The sequence below is a fragment of the Diceros bicornis genome, chromosome 4, assembly GCF_020826845.1.
Source record: "Diceros bicornis minor isolate mBicDic1 chromosome 4, mDicBic1.mat.cur, whole genome shotgun sequence".
Lineage (NCBI taxonomy): Eukaryota > Metazoa > Chordata > Mammalia > Perissodactyla > Rhinocerotidae > Diceros > Diceros bicornis.
Genome location: NC_080743.1, coordinates 43022158 through 43044354, shown reverse-complemented (window position 1 = coordinate 43044354; position 22197 = coordinate 43022158). Strand labels below are relative to the sequence as shown.

The window sequence follows — 22197 nt, the reverse complement described above, 5'->3', positions numbered from 1 at the left end:
TTCCTTTAGTCTCTGCTAATCTAGAACAGTGTTCCTGCTTCTCCCCTCCCCGACTTGTGATACTTTTTCCTTCAAGAGTCCAGGCCAGTTGCCTTATAGAATCTCCTATATTCTGAATTTTTCAGATTGTTTCCTTCCTGTGAACTGGAAGTTCAGTTTCGAGGTTTGACTAGAAAGAGGTTAAAATTTTGACAAGCATATTTCATAGATGATGATGTACACTTCACTTTGCATCATATTAGGTGGCACATAACGTCAGGTTGTTCCACTATTAGTGACACTAAACTGAACCCTTTGTTAAAGTGAGACCATCAGTCTTGGAAAAGTATATTTTCCCCTTTGCAAGTAAGGGTTAATTTGTGGCATACTTGTCAGCCTGCGAATATCCTGTTCCCGAGTGACTCTACCATCTGTTCCAACTCCTTGCCTGATCCAATTTGGGGAGAGGGAGTTTCTAGAATCATGACTTGTTTTCTATCATTTCTTCTACATACATTAGCTGGCATTCTTTTGTAAAGAAGTTTTTCTTCTTCCTCTTTCACTTTCTTTTTTACTTGTTATTCTATTTTTATTTATTCAATATGTTACACTCAATTGTACGATGAATGCACTGAACGCTCCAATTGTCCCAAATTGGGCCAGTGCGAGCCTCCTTCAAGCTGACTTTTGTCCTTTTGACATGATTCCATTTAAGCGTTTCCTTCCTTTGACATACCAGGTTAACCTTCTGCTTTCTCTGCTTCAGACCTGGAATCACCCATTTCTCCAAGGAGTCCTGATTTCTTTCAGTGGAGAATGGTATTCAGAAACTAATATCTGGGTAGAAGGTGTGCTAATTGCTATCAGAGATGTCAGTGTTTCTAGGTTCTTTCAGTGGAGAGAGAAACAAATCTTTTTGTTTTACTCTTGAGTTCACATTGATATTTCCATTTTTAAAAAATTTTTAATTTTTCTATTTGTATCTTTTCTCTTATGTTAACAACCTTGGTCTCTAATAGCAATAATATATGTACTTATTTGCTTTATTCTATAATATACATAAAATAATTTCAAAATTACAAGACTAATATTATTACTAACAATAATACTACACAGTGAACTGTCAACATTTCATTGAAGTTCTTTTTGTCCTTGCAATATATTTCACAAAGGATAGTTAGTCGAAGTACTGTTTTCTGGGTGATTGTATAATCAATTTGATATGTAGTTAGGTTCATTTGTTCCTGTTATAAACAATTTTAAGGTTTCCTTTTTTTCTCTTTTTTTTTTTTGGTGAGGAAGATTGGCCCTGAGCTAACATCTATTGCCAATCTTCCTCTTTTTTTTCCTTGAGGAAGATAGTCCCTGAGCTAACATCTGTGCCAATCTTCCTCTACTTTGTATATGGGATGCCGCCACAGCATGGCTTGATGAGCAGTGTGCAGGTCCGCACCCAGGATCTGAACCCATGACCCCCGGGCCACCGAAGCGGAGTGCGCGAACTCAACCAGTACGCCACTGGGTCAGCCCCTCTCTTTATTTCTTCCCATCTAAAACACATGTCTCAAAAGTTTAAAAGGTATATTCAGAGAAGACTCACTTCCATTCCTATCCCTCCAACTCTGCTCTCCCTCCCCATTTTCATTGGTTTCTGGTTTATGTTCATTTTTGAAGGTAGAAAAAAGCAAATGTATATTTATAGCATTTTCCTTCTCTTTCTTACTCAGAAGGTAGCATGGTAAAATATTCTGCACCCTGTTTTTTTCACTTGGAAATCATTTGGTATTGGTTCATAGAATATAAGAATCAACAATTCCTGAATGTTGGGAAAGACCAAGCCAGGTTACTATTGTTCACCTTATATGTTTGTAATAAAAAGTCCTTTGCCTTAATTCACAGTGCTCTCTAAAGTCAATCTTGATTTTAAATGAAGCTCACAAGAAATTAAACTGGCAAAACCTACTAGAAGTTATGCTGGGATGTTCTTTAAGATGAAAACTTGTCAACTGCTTACAAATACATAAACCTGTATTCTTCAAATGAATCTCTACAAGAAGAAAAGTTAACACCGAAAACAAGCGACCAACGCACAGCTATAGAAGGAAGATGGGGTCTCTGGCATTTTGTAAGGTGGCCACACAGACTGAATAAATGCCACCTGTATAATTTCTTAGCTTACCAAGAAGGAACAAGATTGGAGACATAAAAGAACAATTCTTCCTTCCTTGATCTGGAAGTCTATCTTAAGTTGAAAGCCAATTACATTTTACAAATTCAAACCCTTTTCATGTATTTGCTTGAGTGAGTGAATCCTACCTGTGAGTCAGCTCAGCATTCGGGAAGGCTGTATCTAACGAGATGTGAAAGACACGCAAGTCCTTGCCAATAGTATATGGCAGAAGAAATACAAGCAGCTCCCAATAAGTGGCAGCCGAGTCTCTGTGGGTCAGCTTTCTAAACTCTAGACTAACACTCCACAAAGTTTAATGAGACAGAAAGCGTATCAGTTTTTCAGTCATCATCCACTGCTTCCCATAAAGTATAGGCTCAAGGGAGGAAAAAGCCATCAAAACTCAACATTAAATAAAATAATCTGATTTTAAAGAGCTAATGTTAAATAGTAACTATGTAGTAATAGGTATTGTTTCCAACGTGAGTGGGTCAATGGGACCTTTCAGAATCCATTGGATCTTTTCAAGTTCAAAGGACAAGGTGAAATCTCTTTAAAGACCAGCAGCAATGGGCTTTAGTTTCCACAGCTCTTACAAAGAAAACACAAAATATTAAGCCTCTAGAAGGAGAGAGCAGAGACACAATGCATGGACAAGAATTATCAAAGATAATCAGTCATATCAAAGACGTAATTGTATTTCCCATTCTAGACAGGCAATATTAGTATCCTTCTTCACTTTCTAACTTGAGATGTCTATGTTCAATTTTAGATAAAAATCTCAGTATAAAATCATGACCTTAAATAGCCTGTAAGAAACAGGGTGGTTGAAAGGAATTGTTGGTTGCAACTTCTGTGGGGCTATTTAAAAATAAGAGCTACCTATTGCTCTGGGATGAATACAGTATAATCCCCCCGCCATTCTATCTACTTCCCACACCAGAATACAGAAGTTTGGGTTTTCCTGACCTGTGACTTCTGAACAGCTATTTTCTAATGAGTAAAGTGGACAGATGCACGAGGATAAAAATCTCAAATCAAATTTTGTATAAGAAAAATTACTTGGCAAATTTTATCAATAAATAACATTGTTAGAATATCACTGATCTAAATATTTTCAAATCATTTTTGTTTAAATCTTGGCATACAAAGAACAAGTAAAACTATCCGAAAGCATTAAATCAGGACTTTTACTTAAAACTGATTAGAAGTTTGAAATCTACTTATAACATCATGAAAATCAAGGCCCTGAATGCCTAGATTTCTATGACTTTCTAGTTTGAGCACTGTGTTTCAACATTAATGGCTTAAGGCTATGATTTCCTTATAGAGGATTCGTATTTTCAAAATATTTTGGAATCCTTTGAGTGCTAGATCTACTGTTCACAGATGAAAAAACAGAACGGGGGGGGGTGTTAAGTGACTTGCTCAAGGCAAATTTGCTACCAACACTGAGATTAAAAAAAAAAGAAAGAAAAATCCCTACAAGCCCAGTACTATTATCCCTCTTTTGAACTAGGCTGGGGGAAACAGCAGCTTTCCCCTGTATTTTCAAGGGGTCAGTTTACAGAACAGTCTACTACTGCACTGAAGCTTTCTGAGCTCACAATAACAGATGAACATTTGCAAGCTTTAGGAAAGGAAAAGAATTCTTTCTGTTCCAAAACTTAGATTGATTTTGGGAGAAGTGGAATGATGCAAAGAAATGTAATATTTTAAAGTTCCCAATGAATTGCCATTGAGAGGTACTGCTCCTTGGACTTGAAAAGGGTGAGGAGAGAAAAGCAGAGCCCAAGAGAAAGCTCCATTCTGGAGAGAAAGCTTCCATTCTGGAATATTTCACTGTTTTGGGGGGATGGAGTGGAGGAGGAGGAGAATGTATGGGCAATCTAATGCTGACCACTTTAGTAGGACGAAAGAAATGGCCCCAGAAGAAATTTAGAAATTCCACCTCTATTTATTTATACAAGGAGGTTTTCAATTTGGTATGGTTAAAACTGACCAATGATTTTTTTTTTGGTCATCTGAGAAACTTGCTGGCTATTTTCACAAGAAATGACATATTTTAAAACATGCAACAGAGAATATTTTAAATGTGCTTTTTAAGGGAGTTTATTTATCCTGTGCAGAATGGTGATGGGGGAACTTTTCTTTCACACACTTAGTACAATCAGAGAACATGCCCTTAAATTGAGAACATTCCATTAGGTTCCTTCCACATCTGCAGTGTGCCACTCAAACAGTACCCCCTCCAAGTCACCTTGCATCTTATAACATGTCTGAAAGATCTGGCAAAGTTGGCTTTTCCCAATACAAAACCAGTTATATTAAACTTGGGGACCCCAAGTAAAATTTTTTTTTAAAAAGATACATTTTGTCTTTGATACTTCCTCATTTTCTGGTACCACTTCTCTAAATGACTCCACTAGGACTAAAAAAAGTTCTTGTAAGGTTATTAATTTTATTGAAGTACAGTATTCTGGATTTAAGTAACATGATATGTGATTACTGAATCTTGGTTTCATATCTATGGTAGACATTTAAAGTACTCACTTAACAAATGAAGAAAAAATTCTGATTATATTGTTTTTAAGAGGAGCATTTTTTCAAAAATTGGGTAGCAGGTTTTAACTATATAGCTTCAGAAGCTGAACAGAACCTCAAAACAGATCTAAACAGTCCCAGGAAGTGAGGTCTGAAGTTCCTTTGATCATTTTAAAGGGTTTCTTTAAAAACAGAAAATAAAGATAATTGTGGTATGACTATATTCCCCTAGATTAGGTAGCTCTGGCTTTAATGCATCATTGAGCAAACAATGAGATGTCTTTATATTAACAGCAGAACAGTTTTTCCATATGTTGGAGAGTAGCTGCAACTGGAACCATCTAGAGGCTCCTGGCTCCTCTGGGGAGGACTGTGCGCTCTGTTCTATAATGGGCTCTGAGTTCATAGGAGTTTTGCCTGGAAGGCCTTGAACACGGCACTTATTCAGCAATCCCTCAGTGTGGGTCTGGAAAGTTCCCCTTAGACCTCAGGCAGAGAAACAATATCCCTGTAAAGGCCACCCTAAACAGGTCTTGGCCTGTGGTTATAATAAAGATCAGACTTCAGGAAGGTGAAGGTAGAATTGGCACAGGACTCTGTGCTCATTGTGCTCCAACCTCTAAATCTAGCCATATCTTTTCTACATAATTCTTTCTTCCAGTGCCTCAAACGAAATTTCATTCATGTTTCTGTAATACATGTTACACATTGTACTAACCCTGAGGCAAGGTTTGGCCATTCATTCAAGTCAAACACCAACTTTTCCAGGGACAGAGACATATTAATATCGGTATAAATAAAGCAAAGCCTTATCTGCCCTCCCTTCTTTTTTTAAATTTATTTTTTTTCCAGTTTTATTGAGAAATAATTGACATACATCACTGTATAAGTTTAAGGTGTTACAGCATGATGGTTTGATACACACATATTGTGAAATGATTACTATAATAGGTTCAGCTAACATCCATCTTCATGTAGAGGTACTATAAAAAGAAAAGAAAGAAGGAAAGCATAAAGGAAAAAAAATTTTCTCCTTGTGATGAGAATTCTTAGGATTGACTCTCTCAACAACTTTCTTACATATCATACAGCAGTGTTAGCTAGGGTCATCATGTTGTATGCCCTCCCCTTTTTATCCTGAGTTCTACTTGATAATAAAGCAATAGTGACAGACCCCTTCAGGACTAAAAAGGAATCTTTCTTTGTCTAGGTCTCAAATTCACTCACTTTGGTTTAAGGAGGAAGCTGCTCTCCTGGCCCGGATTACCAGCTTAGTCAACTGTCTTTCTGAGCTCTGCTCTCCTTTTTTCCTGTCATCTTTCTCCAATCTTTACTCTTTGGCTAGTTCCTCAGCACCTCAATCAACTCCTGAGATTTTTCTGTGTTTTGAAGACAGAATTTCACTAAAACGCCCTCTCATGATCTTTATAGTTTTAATATCACTCTTAGTCCAGGAATTCACAATATAAATTATCATGTTAAGGAAATCCTCATATTCTGACTCGATTTTTAATCCACTGAGTCCGAGAAGCTCAGCCAACCAGAAACCAGAGGTGGGAAAGCGGACAGAGTCAAAATCATTCTTAGCATTTCAAAGAGAATACAGACTCAAGAAATGCTGTTGATTTAGCGGAGACCTAGCCATTCCTTACACTTACTTTTTCTAGAGACACCCTCATGTTCTTTGCAAACTGCCTTGGCTATACACATGAAGAAACTACAACCCAGTCTGGCTAGCCAACAACAGTCCCAAACACCCCACTCATGGCCCGGCTTTATCCCAGTACCACCCTCTCAATACTAAGCAAACATTCTAGGTTGTTAGCCTGGGGTCCATGGATGGGCTTCAGGCTGCCAACTGCCCCTTATATGCAAATTGATGCATATTTGTACATTTTTCTGGAAGATGAACACAGCTTTGATAGGGCTCCAAACCTCAAATGGTTAAGAACTACTACACTAGACTTACATGATCAAAATTATAACCTCTCAAGAATGTAAGCTTCACAGGATATGGATCTTTGTCTTGTTCACTGATGTATCCCAAGTGCCTAGCACAGGTCCTGGGACACAGTAGGTGCTCAACTCTGAGCTGATAGGGCTACATGATTTTTGGTCATAGCATACTCTGAATACTTTGGCAAAGAAGAGTAAGTATAGGTTAATTTCAGGACACAAGATTTTTCCTCACAGCCAAAGTCAGCCAAGACAGGTGACTGCTGCATTACCATCCCAATATCAGATTTCATAACAATTTTGACCAGCCTTGCTAGATAATCTAAAAGAGTAGTTCTAAATTTGGGATATTTCTAGTTCAAGCTGTTTCAAAACGCATATACTATCCCAATTCTCTGCCTTCCCCTTACCCTCAATCCCTCCCCATTCTGATTAAGCAGGATCTGAAAAAGCAAACACAAGCACAAAGAGTTTACCAGGTTCTTGATAAAGAGACTCAAGGAACACAGGGAACAAATGGGTTAGATATGTCTTGTTCAGACATAAAACAAAGAAGGCAAAGGAAGTAGGAAAATCTGCCGTTAATACCAACACCATCTGTCAGGTACAGACAATCCACCAGGTGGATCCACAAGGGTTTAGGAGAACATGACAAAGAGCTGTCTGAGGAAGGAAGATGATATTTTTACAATGGTTTGGTCCAAATTCAGTAAAAACTGGCAAGGCGCTCTCATTCCAAACATGCCCAGCGCTCAGCTAATCCCCTCCCTGTGGAGTCAGAAAAGAATGTGCAGAATTCTGAACCCTCTACTCCCCAAATAGGAGGGGTTCCTTCTGAATCCAAGGGTTGAAACTAATCTCATCAACTCTCCACTCCTAATTACAAACTAGGTAGAGAAATCAGGTGCCTCTCAACATGGGTACTCTCCTTCTACTCTTTATGATTTGTAAACATCCTTTACCCCACCCTCACTAAAAGCCAAGCCTTTGCCAACCTCAATTCATTCTCAACTGGCAAATAAGAACAGAAACCAGCCCCAGAGTAATGTTTCCCTCTGAGAAATCCCGGGGAAGGGGTGCAATGGGGTCAGTTCCTCCAGCATGCGTTTCCCTTGGACTTACAATACAGTTTATTACACACAGAGAACACCATGTTCCCAACCAGCTTGGTCTCTTTTCTGTTACAAACCTGAAGTAAACAGATTCTACAGCAGCTACAAGTCTGTTACCAAGGCCACTGTATTGATCAATATAATTAACATTCACAATTCATCTAATCCAGCATGACAAGCCAGCTGGGCTACTCTCCATAAGAGCTGAACATTGGGAATCTTCACGTCTTGCTTGCTAAGAAGTCTGGTGCCCTGAAGCTGGGTGCTAAAAACTCAACTGAATTAGAAGTTGGATACCACTGGCCACCCACAGGAAATTGAGTTAGCTACCAGAACAAGTGAACACATCTGCCATGTCTACGAAGCATCTATTCCTACTTCGAAAGCTGTAAAATTCTGAAAGTCTCCCTTTCCCCTGAATCCTGCCTAGGTCACATACTTAAGGGAAACAACACACACAGAATCCTCACTGCCAACGAGAGCCTGAGTTCCTGGTTAGGACAGGCACTGGCCCAGTTCCCAGAGGACTGTAACACTAAAGAAGGTGTATTTCAAAGACGAGGGCATATATAGCTTTTGAACATTGAGCTCAGCCTTTGGTTCAGAAAGGGCAGCCAGGGTTGCAGAATGACAAGAATGAGAAGTTTTCTCAGCACTGCTGGGCAGAGCTGTTGTTTATTACTTTCAGGACTCCAACACACATTCTAAAATGAAACTGTTCAACTCATCGCTGGCCCCCAAATCTCAAACACCCTAAGAGTAAGCCTCTCTTCCTTAAATCAAGAGTATGTGTAAACCAGAATAGCAGTTTCAACTTTGGGCAGTGTCCCTACTGCTGAGGGTTTAACACTCAGTGGGAAATTCAAGTTACCTTTCCCATTATGTCTAAGAATATCCCTAAGCTTCTAGCCTACTGCCTTGTGGTTCTCATATTACTGGGCTAAGAAGCTAGAGGCCACGTATCCTCAACAGTCTCCTCCCTTACTTCCTATTTCTGGCATTATAAAGGGATCTAGTAATCTGCTGGAAATTCTCATCAATTTCTCAGCAGCAGTTCTTGGTACTCCATTATCACCCACGTGAGAGGGATCTAAGTTAGAAAAACAACCCTGGCCAAAAGAAGGGGAAAGAGAGCCAAAGCCACCAAGTGTATCCAACTCACCTCCTCCTAGGGATAATCATCTCACACTATTTTACTCAATAAACAATTACTGACAGTATTATGTGTCAGGCACTATATACTATACATGTGTGAGACATGGTCCTTGCCCTCAATATATCTGGTCTAGAGAAATCAAGTGAAGAGTAAGATTCAGATATCAAGTCAGTCCTGAAAACAGTTTGAGAAGTACTATACTGAAATCAAACCTATTTCTGAGAGACACAGGGAAGCAAATTATTTAGTTTTGATACTCAGTCTAGTAATGTGAGCTCCCTACTCTAAATACTCCTATGGAATCAGCTCTGGAGCTCTAGGGGCAGCCACAGTTCATATGAAGTGCAGTGGGGTTGAGGCAGTACAAAACCCCCCAAGTTGCTGAAATGCTGGTTTCAGTGTGCCTAAGTTCCTGAGTTGAACCCTCAAGGCAAGGATAATGAGTCTCTTGGGAAGCTGAGGAGTATCCCGAAGAGGGGGTGACAAAGAACACCAACAACCTCAGCTTTGTTCCAAGGACAAACGGCAAGCTGGAAATCTCAGTAGTTTCTAGATCTGTAAAGGAAAGAGATACTATGGCTTAGAGGCCTGCCCTTCTAAATCAGGTTTTTTTAACCCAGGATCCATGGATAAGTTTCAAGCAGTACCAAAAATCCTCTGAAAGTGTATGCAAGCTCCTGAATTTTCCGGAGGAAAGAACCATGATTTTTGTAAGATTCTTAATGGGATCTGTGACTCAAAAGATTAAAAACCACTGTTCTAGAGTCTCTAATCCAGCGAATATCTCAAGAGCATTCCCTCAAACTGGTAAAAGAGAAATCTATTTAAGTTCTCTGCCTTCCACAAAGATTTGTCTATTTATTGACCTCTCTTTTGAAATCAGAAATAGAGATGGGGATGTACACTCTGAAAATTCAAGGCAAAGAGCTCTTTTCTACATCTCCAAAATAAAGCTACCCATCAGGAGAGCCCAAACAGGTTTTCCTTAAAGCCTCTGAGGAAGGAGACAGGGTGGGGGTGGTCAAAGAGCAGAGCAAAATCTCAGTCCTATTAACTTTCTGGATAGGTCCCTTTTTTGATTTCAGGATCCTAAGATCATAATAGGAACAGGTAATAGCCCAAAAACTTCGACTGGAGGTCAAGCCAGTCCTGGGGGAAAGGGATAAAGTAATTCCCATTATGCCCATGGAAACTGTGCCCAAGGTTCACTTCAATACAATTAATAAGTACTAGCAGAGTTGGAGCCATTCGTTAAAAACAGAACTCTCCAAATCCTGACACTACTCAAAACACAGTGATATGAACAGCTTCATTCAGGGGGAAACATGGTTACATTCATCCTCTCCAGGCCTTTCACACCTCCATTCTGCCACTCACCAATTCACCGTCTAGCTCACAGAGCTGGGCACCACTGCGGTTCAGCACATAAGTATTTTCCTTGGCACCTTGAGCATACAGGCTCCATGGGATCCCACTGATGCCACTGTATACACATAGGTTCAGGTGAGAAGAGAAAAATATACAAACAACAGGGCTTGCTCTAGCTGGGCAGTTCTTCAGATTGTAAAGAACTAATAACCCTGAGGTAGGCTCAAGATGAACAGCATGGAACAGTGAGCAGCCCCAAACCATTCCTGTCTAAGCCTCATTCTAGCACACAACTGCGAATAGGGTGTCCATTTTAAAAGAAGTGAACTGGTTTGGGCTGGTAAAGGAGAACATTTTAAGCCCATTAAGCCCTACAGGTTAAGTACAGAGGCACCTTAGCTGAGGCACTGGGCTTTCACGGCAAGAAAGCAGGAGCATGCTTGGACGGTCCTAGGTTTGTGGTTCTGTCAAAGTCCTTTCCCAATCTCTACTCTAGTATTCCAAATACTACCTTTACCAGTAGTTCATTAAACTTTTTTACTTTGTGTCCTGTTTGGGTAGTAAATGATTAAGCCCCATTGTATATTGCTAAGCAGTATCCATCATTACATACATTCTGAGATTAAGGCACTGGACTGAATCCTTTAGAAAAACTGAACAGAGATAGGAACAAAAATGAAACTAGTCTGAGTGTCAATAAAGGCATGAGTGTTCCACCCTAGTTCTGTAATTGCTGTGGAGCAAAGGCCACACATTTCTGCAGGAGAAAATCAGTTATAGGAGCAGGCTGTTGAGAGCAGAGAGCAAGTACCTGGGGGAGGGAGTTGGAGTACATAGGGATGCAATCTGAAGGTGACTATATAAAAACAAAGTCACAGCTCAGACGAGTCTTTGGAGTTGTTTTATGTAATTCAAGGATTCTAGTTTGGGAAGACTCCCAAACTATTGCAGTTTGAGGAAATAAACTCCTGGTCTCAGCTAGCCCAGTGTCTGACAAATGCCCATATTCTATGGCGGGATTGTGTGATACGGGGGATGGGGTGGGAGAGCGGTCAGGTAGAGCATATCCCATTTCCATCACAAGCTCTAAGCTCTCCCATTGTCTACGTACTTCCTGGAAATCAACAAATATTTTAGTGTTCAACAGGTGTAAGCTCTACATAAAATAACATTTTTTTGCCAGGGAAAATTTTCTTCCTGTTCAAAAGACATTCCAAAAGAAACATCTTTGTTTTGGCTCTAATAAGATTCCAAAATTCCATATAAACTAGGGTACTTTTCAGAGTGTAAGGAAGCACTCACTGAACAGCAGGCTGGGGTAACAGGTATAAGCCAGAACTGGACCAGGCAAACCAGGATACATGGTCACTCTAGTTATAAAGGAGAAAATATACTAATTAGTATTTACTAAATGCTAATCCCCTCAACAATTCTGTAGTACTATCATCATTTCTCATTTTACCGATAAGAAAATGGAGGCCCAGAAAGGGTAAGTCACTCATCCAAAGTCACACGGCTATTAGATGGTAGAGACTGAAGGTAAACCTGACTCCAAAAATCAGGTGCTTAACTTACATTGTACTACTACTCACAGTTTTAGGAAGAAAAAGTAGAAGTTAAAGAGGTCTTACATAACAGCCAAGCAACAGTGGGATAGCAAAAGAACCACCTGGATGAGTCAAAGGGAAATACGGAATCAGAAGAGAAAGGGTGAGCACAACTCTATGTGAATTTTTAACTGTTTACCATATGCAAGACACTGATAGTGCTGACAAGAATAGGAAGGAAAATTTGTGGCAGGAATCTGTCTTTAACTTTGGATTCTTGGATTTCAGGTTGGAAAAAACTCTGGTCTCAGCAAATGTGTTGTTCATACATGATGGGGATGCTTCTGAGCCACCTCAGTATGCCGGGTTCTAAATTATCATACCCAGCATAATAATGGTGGCTCTTCTTTGTAAAATTTTAATATTCCAATTTCCAAACTTGAGAAGCTGTTAGGTATAAATGATTCTCCTTTACTGGTTGGTTCCTTTAAGTAACAGCCCCGAGAGGGCATTAAAGTGCTGTTTACAAATCATAACTACTTGAGATGGTAGAGTAAACTTATTAGGAGTCACAGGCAACTAAAGATCTAACAATTCTATGTATTAAAATATTCTTTATAAACACCTTTACAAGAATATTATATTGGGTAACACACTGGATTCAAATGATACCCTCCTGATAAAACAAAAGGTATGCATTTGTTATCTTGCCAGCAAGGGATCCAGACAATGAACAGATTTCTCTCTGTTACAAGTTAAAAGTCTAAAGGAATTTAGAACAAAGTAATATGGAAACTAGTATCTAAACAGAATCAAATATGAAAAAGAGAACTAATCAATATCTGTGGAGAAATCTAAACAAGATAGGATCTTACGGCCCTGACTCCTGTTCAAAGACTGCCACTAAAAGAGTAGTGCTCCAAAGCGAATTGAGAGATACTAGTGATGTGGAGAAGATAAGAAATATCAATCTACCAAATCTCTTCTCAGTGAATCCAAGAAGTAATGGTGTAATGCTAGAAAACTGCACCAAGAATTAGCCATAACATAACCCTGATGAGAAGAGAACCATCCTGGATTCCACCCAATAGGTTAACATCTACGGAGTACTCACTGGGGCTCTACTTAGTATTCTTCCTAAGTCTCAGCTGACCCTTTTAACGAATCAGTGCAATATACGCTTTATTCCAATAAAGAATATCCTACAAGCGAAAGTAGTTTCTTTTGTGTTTTTTCTCCTTTCCCCTCTTGGGCTGGTGGTAAACGTCTGACTACATAGAGCCTAGGTCCAATGCCTAATGTGTAACTCCAGAGAGTCCCTCCAGATGTTCAGAAGTGCAGAGAATAGCAAATTTTCCCACAGGCCTTCCAGAGAAACATGTCTATCTTGGGAAGCTTGAACAACAAGCTGGAGATTTGGGTTTACTCTATGAAAAAAAAATCAACTTGACACAACGTCAATTTCCAAAGGCCCAAGGACAGCTATCACATCTCCAACACAAAGTAGCAGAAAAAGAAGGATAAATACCCAGTGATCATGGGAAACTATCTGACTTATTTAGGTGGACTGATAACTGCCAACATTAAACATGGATCCTCTTTAGTTGTAGTACAATGTATACTACCCTTCCAACTCAAGGACTCCTTTTCTCACCCAAATGTTCCTGGCAATACCACCTGAAACCACCAGTGACAGCCGTGAACAAGCATTACCACGAGAATCACACTATAGCTATTCATATTGTCCCATGAAAATTTCCCTTAGAATTTAGTGTCGGCACAAGTTGTCTCCCTGAGGAATTGGTATGTATTATTTCCTATGTCTGTTAATGAGACTATAACTGTGATTCCCTTTATCCTCTGGCTCCCAGGAAGCTTAGAGTTGCATATGATGACCAGCCTCATCAATTATCTTAGCCCTCAGAGTTAACAATACTTTTTTCCTTCTTTCTACAGTTTTGACTTCCTATCCACATTGTATGTGTCCTGTGTTATAAGCCATCTCAAATGCTCATTAAAAAGAGAGAGTTTAAGTATACTAATAGACTTCTTTTTAAAAACCACTTTTGCTATCTTAGCTCCCAATATGCCAGGCGCCTATTCCAAACAAAAAGCACTTACTTGGCAGATGAGGAAACTGAGGCATAGAAGCTCACTTGCTTAAGGTGGTACCCATTTAGATGGCTTCTTGACAACCAGATCAAGCCTTGAATCAAACCAACAAATCCTATTACCTACATAGCACTGTGGTAGACCCTGGGGTATACAAAACTGAATAAGTTATGGTTATAGTTGAAGATTCCCAACATCTCTGCTTCTAATTGATGGACATCACGCTTCCCCAAACATAGTGAATAAAATTTCACCAGTTACAATGGAATCTGATCTAAGGACTATCCAAGTCACCCTGACTGGCACCAGAAATGTCCTCATTCCCTGAAGGGCATTAGGGCTTGGAATGATCCAAGGATTACTTGGTCTAGAACCACACTGGAATCCTCACAGGTGAAGGACGGCACCATTTAAAGAGGCCTTTTTCTCACACCATTCAGTACAGGCCAAGCTACATTTTTCCTCTTACTTTTTTCATGCTTTCTCACAGTATCAGTACATGGCAGAGGTACAAAAGTGACTTGAAACACAATGTCCAATTCAGCTGAAGTTCTGAAAAAACAGATCACCTAGGAATTGCTACGTGACCTTGACTAGTCCTCAACCAACTCATTAACTAAATAAATGCCTTTTATCATCACCAGGGAAAGGGTAATTAGTCATCATAAAGCAGTTTAATACAAAGTGCTGCGTAAATGCTAAACAATAAAGCTCAGAAGGAGCAGATTAATAAGAAACCCGGCGGTACATTTACCAGCAAATGGAAACTTACAACAGGGTCTTCCCACATTCCTGGCAAAAACTGCTTCTTTCAGCTAATGGGATATGAGTCTCTAAAATCATTCCCACTTGGCCTGACAATCGTACACATTAGCAATATTCCTCCTGGGAAGAAAAGAGGAAAAGGGATACTTATTCCTGGTAGGCAGTCATACAGACAAATTACTAGTTAGCCAGGTGGGCAATTAATATTTGACTACCTACTGTATGCCAGGTACAGAGTTAGGCAGAGTGGATACAATGGTGAACACGAGTCCCTGCCTTTACTGAGTTTACAATCTACAATACAAACTTTGTCTTACTAATAGTGGCACTTCCAAGAATAAAGCCTTACTAAAATAGAGGCAAGTAAGAATAAAAACACCTAATTCTTGAAGCAACTAGACAAAAGAGGACAGGCTAATGGGGAGAGGATGAGTTCAGGGGATTAGGGTACCAGGGCTTTCCCATTCTTCCCCCTAACTCATCACAGGTACTACCCTTAAGCCTTCTGCTTATAAAGGCTGAGACTGTATCTCCAAATAATGCAGGTTACAAAGGGTTACTGCCCCAACAAAGCAGTCAGCTGAACTGATAGCACTAAAAATAAGGTTAATCAGACTTCTTAGAACCAAGGGATCTTCTATAACCTTTTTTTAGGCATTCTATTGGTAAGAGCTTAATTTTGTGGCAAAACAGAGCTAAAGCACACGATGGTGACCTGTCTTTTCAATTCTGCACTTGATTTCTGGAGTAGTAGATTAATTTTCAAAAAAAAAAAGTCATCTCTCCCACTTATGACAGCATAACGAGCTCAGGTGCAGGAGCCTCCAAGACTGTAACTACTCCTGCAAACCCTGCTTTGTTCAGCTTATAGAAGCACTGCCTCCCATCAAACACTGCAGGCAGAGAGAGACAGCCTTGAAACACTCTGTCTTTATATAGGAGGGAAATATTTATCCAGGTTCTCACTGGTTTCAGAAAGGTCACGTCTCTGCAAAGGTTCTCTGGTCTATTGTTAACTGGATGCCAGGTATGTCACAAGTCAAGATGTGGTTGGCAACAAATGCTCAGAAAGCACTACAAATCCCAATTCCACCACTCTGAGAACTAGTTAGACTAAAACCTCCAAAGGCTGCCATTTATTTTTCCACAAGAGAATTAGAAGGGCGTCCTTTGAGCTCAACCCCCAGCACAACAGACTAAACTTGTTCTGCCTCAGTAAGTGCAGTAAAGAATGAGCAATCGTTCCTTACCACCCACCCCTCCAACCCACCCAAGCTCCTTTCTCAGGGGATGCCTAAGTGATCTATGCACATGACTACGATCAACCTGTATCCATGACAATGTCTGCTGTCACCAACCTCCAAAGGTTAATTTCTCACATATGTCGAAGCAACTGGACGACCGTAAAAGGTGAAAATCAGTTTTCTTTTGAATCGCATGTTGTCCTCATTGCTTTCACCTGCATAAAAGACCCAGCTCCACGCATTTTTTCCCTCCTGCTCCAAGCTAGCACGCAGTTGTTGGATAAACCGGCCACCGCTTCCAAAGATTTGCCCGAAGCAGCTCTACCCGATTTACACACTCGCCCGAGGGGAGATTTTCTGAACACCTCCATCCCATGGGGCTGGTCACAGAGATCCACTGAATTGGTTCACCCCCTCCCACTCCCGTCTTGGAGACCTTTCATCCAGGAAAAGTCAGCCGCAAATTTAAGGCCCAGCCCTGCCGGGTTTCGAAAAGATCCCGAGGGCCGAGGGACAAAGGAAAGTGAGGTCAGGGGCGGCCTTTACAGCTCGGGATAGGTCTGGGGCCGCTCACCCGCCCCTCACACCACCTCGGCCGTCCCGGGGCACCTCGAACCTTGCCCCGAAGTCCCGAACTAGCTGGAGCCCCGGGCTCGCTCGCGCCCCTTCCGCGAGGCCCCAGCCTGCGCCTCCGCCGCCACTCAGAGCCCCCGCACCTTCTTGGGCGCCTTGGTGACGGTGGCCATGAAGGAGTACTTCTCGGCGTCCTCGATCTCCTTGGCCTGCTTCAGCTCCTCCCCGACCCCGGGCAGCGGCATCGCGTCAGGCATCGACATCCCCCGGCCGGCCGGGCCCGCGGCTGACCCGCCGCCCCCGCCTCTTTCCCTCTCGGGCGCCCGCTCGCCCGCCCGCGCGGCTCCCTCCGACACGCGCTCGCCCACCCTCCCGCCGGGCCCCGCGCCGAGCTGCGTCCGGGGCTGAGGAGTTGTGACCCGTGCCGCGTTCGCACCGCAGTCCAAGACAGCCAAACAGCAACGGCGGCGACGAGAGCACCAGAAGCAGCAGCGCGGAGCTCTGACCGGTCCGCGCCACCACCTCCGCCGCACGCAAACACGCACGCAAAGTAAGGGTAGAGGAAGGTGACGCCACGTCAAGTACTGGCAGCTCCGGGGAAGAGGAAGAGGCGGGGAGAAACGGCGCTCTGTCATGACGTCACCACGCTGGACTGGGCCGCCGAAGCCACCCCTTCTTCCTCCCAGCTCGCTGGTGCTGAAGCTCCCAGCGTGAGCCTGACCCTTTGCGCCGCCAGGTGGCGCCATCAGCCCTGTGAGAGGCGCGTGGTTCATGCAAGGGTGCCGCGTAATTCGGGGGGGGGGCGTTTGGGACTGCGGGCTTTCGGGCAAGATCTCGGAAGAGCGTGAGGGGGATGCTTGGGAGCAAAGACCAGAGTCCCACACGACACATCCTACAGCCAGTCCTAGGTGACATTCGGGGCCCAAGACAGCCCACTCACTGCCCCCACCCCAGGCCCTTTGGACCAGAAGCCCCTTCCCAAGGGGCAGTGTTTGCCTCTTTGACTTAAGGGTGGGCAGAACAGATTCCAAGCTGTGTGGTTTCTGCGCGACCCTTTGTGACCTCCTTCACCACCGTCTCCGCTGGGCCTTGCCTGTTTACAAGACCTTCAGGCCGCAGAGCTGATGTTGTCGGCCATGAGCATAGGGATAATGGGTCAGAGGGTGGAGAGCATGAGGGGCGGGGGTGGAGGAGCCTGAATGGCTTTCCTGCTCCATGCACCCCGCCCCTTAAGCACGAGACTCTGCCAGCTCCCAGTGCGGCAACCAGGGCGTTCATGGACCATGTACATGCTGTTACTGGGCCGTACTACGTACTGTTCTTGTGCTAGACCCTGGATAGTAAAGATGAGTGTGATACGTTTTATGTTTTGCAAGGCTTTGTCCACCCGAAGACTCAAACCGTATTTGCAACCTAATGTCAGCTGAGGTAGCTTGTCCTTTGAGATTCGAACGACGTTGGCTCCAACTCCCATTTCCTGTGGAAAGTCCAATGCCCTCCCCAGGATTTCTGTGAATTACTGGGGGGACTTAGATTTTCATGGTTACCTCTGGCTCTAATTTTCTGCCTCATCTGAAGTTTTGTTCGCTATTCTGGTTTTGTAGCTGTTTCTTTAGTTCCTGCTGTCAATTCAAATATGGAACATAGCCCCTTCTCCTTTTAACCCCCACCCCTATTCCAAAACAACCACAAAAATAATGCCGTAACATGTAGCAGAACTTTTAATGAAGGTTTGTGGGCCACAGGGGAGAGATTACATCACACAGCAAACAATTTAAAGTCATATTTCTAAAATGTTCTGAAAAGTTATTTTGGCTATCTTGTCACCCAGGATTTCTCACTGGCCGCACCACCCCACAAAGATCCCTAGCCCATTGCCATCTAATCTAGCTTCCTCTTCTTATTCCCTTCCCATCCCTCCACCTCATCCTCCCCTCCTTGAGTAACTCTGGGAAGCCAGATTTTTCTCTACGGTGCTGACTATTCAAGTCTTCCCACTGCCCTTTTCCTAAATTTCTCCCCAGGCCACCTTTTCATATCCAGAAACCTACCAGGTCTCTGACAGGGTCAACTCTTTCAAGAAAGAAGTTGTAGTTTGAAGTGATATTTTCCCCACTGGTTTATGTTCAAAGTTGGGAAGTATGTGAAATACTTGCCTGTGGGGCTCCAGAAGTCTTAGACAGAGAAGCCCATGTTCCAGCCCCATGAGGCCATCTGTTTGATGCAGGCTGTGGAAGTGCCTGGTAGGATGCACACTTCTGCAGATCCTGGTCTTTAACTGTCAGGATTCTCTCATCTGCCCACTCTTTCAAGCCCCTCAACTTCCCTCTCAGGGGTATTCCTGTAGCATAAGGGACAGAGAGATGGGGAACCAGAATGCTGGATTCATCTGTAAGGGTGCCAGACTGGCACCTTTCTCCTCATCTCCCAGCCGGGGCCCAGAGCTATACCTGCCCACCCAGGACTCTTTGGACATATGGCCTGAGGTAGCTTTCATCCTATGGGTTTGCCTGAACTATTGTCAGAGTCCAGGGATCAGAGCTGCCTGCTCAGAGAACAGAGGCAGAACGAGTTGGAACAGAGGTGAAAACTCCACATTCCTTGAATAGGAAAACATGTGACTTAGGATAGCCTATTTAAAAATAAGGAAGCAGGGTGTGTTTGTCTTTTGGATTTGATTTTTAAAACTTCCATTGTCTGAGAGCTTTGTCTCTCAGGACATGCTGTGCATGTTAGTATTCAGATTATGAGATTCCTGGAGACTGAAGTTCAGCCTCTCTTTTACTCCTGAACCAAAGTAACAGGTTTTCCCTATCACCACGTTCACAGGATTGGCTGTTGCTGTTGGGGGTGGTGAAGACAGGGCCAGGCCTAGAGGAAGCAGTACCTTCACAGTTTGAGCCAAGAAGGAGACCAGAAGGTGTGACTCCACTTACGTGAGTGCCTGGCCCAAGGTGGGTTTGGGGAGGCTGACCTAGGGGAGTCGGGGTGCTTAGACTGGAAGGATGGAGGGGCAGCGCTCCCTGCCCTGGTGGAAAGGCAGCAGGCCTACGTGGTTCATGTCAGGCCACAGCCAAGGGCATTCCTGGAAACCAGCTTGCTGCAGAGGACATGAGTGGCTGCCCTTGCTCCCATTGTGTGTGACTGGAGATCAAAGAGCTCACTCAGCCAGAAAGTGTGATGACATAACATCAGTGAGAACCATTGCACGCTGCCCCCACCACTCCTAGATGGCTGCACATGGACCAGCTAAGGTGTTGCCTCTCATGGATGCCAAGAAATGACCTGTCTTCAGCCCACCCACCCACCTACCAGACGCAGTGCCTCTGAGCTTAGTCAGGTGGATGAGTCGGGGCTCACTCCCCTGAACAGCACAATCCACACACAGATGAGAGAAGCCACCAGGGGCCAGTGTTTGAGAAGAGCGGGGACCCAAGGACAGGTGCACCTATTGTGTGTGGTCAGGGGAAGTCTCCGAAGGGCTTAGAGACCAGAGGGGACCCTGCTCTAGAAAGGGTACCACACATGGGCTTGATCTTATTAATCAAATCCACCCTAAAATTTACCCTCCAAATTCAGTCATTTTTTTTTTTATTCATAAAATATACATTGAATGCTGAAGAAGGAGCAGTGTTGGATGTTGGGACAACAGAGAGGAATGAAGTACTGATGTCTACGTGGGGACAGATGGTGGAGGGTAAGGTGGGTGGGATGGTGGATGGGGATGAGCAGGAAAGGCTTCATAGAGGAAGATGCTGCTCTACCTGACTCTTGACAGTTAAGCAGCTGGACGAGGTAAGGAAGGGATTCCAGGCTGAAGGCATAGCCTGGCAGGGCAATGAGAGAACTTGGCATGTTATGGGAACTGTAAACATTTCAGTGTGAGTGGGACACAGGGTACAAAGTAGAGCAGAGTGAGAGCTGAAGCTGGAGCCAGATGTGGCTGGATGGTGGTGACATGTACCGAGATGGGGAACACGGGAGGAGAGGCAGGTCTGGGTGGAGGGGCTGCTGAGATAAGGAGTCAGCTTAAGACATGTTGAGGTTGATATGTCTGTGGAGTGTGCTGCCCTATGTCCAGGGGAGCCTAAGTTGGAGCCTTTCACACCATCTGCTCCCTGCCAGTCTGGTACCCCCAGCACCCTGCAGCAAGGCTGTGCTCTCCTGTAGGCCAGGCCCCACTTTAGTCCTCCGAAATGAATGGTGCAGAAAAATTGCAGGAGATCTTGGGTGACAATAGAAGTATGGAAACAGGTGAACAGCTCAGTGGCTCTGTGTCCAGCAGACCCCCTCCCATTATCTTTCTGTCCCAGAACCGCCATGTTGCACAACTCTGGAAGGCACCATTGACATTGTAATTGATGTGAAATGTGCCCTTGGAGCACGAGTCCAGATTGCTGGTCTGCCCTGCTGTCCCTGAGGGACTCCCCAAGGGGAAGGCTCCCAGCTGCACCTCTGCGCCTCTGGTGCTGGCTCCCCAGGCATGCCTGGCTCCTGCTTCCCACTGAGCTCCTTCATTCCCCCACTTCCAGCCTCCTTCCCTCCCCTGTATTCAATTCCAGCCCTTTTGAGAAGATAGGCCGTCCCCCAGGGCCTAGAAAGACTCCTCCTCCTTCTCTGCCTCCTCCTGTGCTTATTATGATCCTATTTATTATGCATTTTACTGTTTATTATTGTTTTGAACATAATCTTTATAGGAAAGAAAAACCCGTGAAGATAAAAATCTCTTTAAGTTCACTTCAGGTTCTTATCAATTTGCAGAAACTCACTTTTACATACCTGTGATCAGTAGGTATATGTCATTTTGTGTTCCAGTTTGATCAAATCATAGTGTTTTGAAAGCACGTGTACCACATGTGGACATTGTTTACGTACTTGTCCTTGTCACTGTTTCCCAAGGGTTCCATCCTATTGCCATAGGAGTTTGCTTACCCATTTTCCTATTGTTGGGCATGAGTTGTTTCCAACTTAATGCAGTATAAACAGAGTGTGTCGGGGTAGGAGTCAGAGTGGGAATGGCTTTCAAGCAAAACAGACAAGGGTGGGTCACAGCACTAGGTCCTGCCAGAGAGAAGGAGCAAAAATGTTAGCAGTGGGGCCAATTGTCCTGGCTGTAAGCAGGGCCAGGGGGACGGCACCTTTCTGCTGTAAGGGGGTGTGAGGTCCACTGCCCGGAACTCGTGATGGCTGACTCATGGGGAGGCTGTGTGGTGTGGAGGGAAGCCGGGCATCTGGGCAGACGGAGATGTGTGGCCTCAAGTCTTGACTCTGCTACCAACTTGGCTGCTGGAACCCTGGGTCTTTCTGGGCTTCTGTTCCCTCATGCAAAACAGGGTGATAGCTCTTCAGCTGGGGCTTGTGATGATCCAATCCAACAAAATAATAAATAAAAAAGAGCTTTGAACAAGTTACAAGTATTGTGCAAATGTGAGTTACTAAGATGTGGATCCCGGCTGAAAATCTGGAGGGGAAGGGAGTTATTGTGGAGAATGTGAAATTCTCTCTGTGCCCTGCTTCCCAGAAAAACAAGAGGGAGCAGAAACCTGCTTGCCACCGGAAAAGATTGTCATTGCTTGTACTGAGTGCTTGTTTACGTGGGGATTGTACTTCCTGAACAAGGAGGACTGGAGCTGCCCCAGCAGGAGCAACTGCCATTTCCCTGGCCCGAGCT

General features: G+C 43.5%; 1 protein-coding gene across 2 annotated transcripts in view; it reads right to left on the bottom strand.

Moving 5' to 3' along the window:
• The window catches only part of AHCYL1 (adenosylhomocysteinase like 1), a 38230-nt gene extending 21181 nt beyond the window's left edge, over positions 1–17049 (bottom strand). Inside the window, exon 1 of one of the 2 annotated variants that reach the window (XM_058538739.1) lies at positions 16670–17049. In XM_058538739.1, coding sequence (XP_058394722.1) covers positions 16670–16789 — 120 coding nt within the window. In that variant the 5' untranslated portion in view covers positions 16790–17049. The remainder of the gene's footprint in view (positions 1–16669) is intronic. The other variant, XM_058538738.1, reaches the window with a different exon arrangement.
• Positions 17050–22197: the final 5148 nt, after the last annotated feature.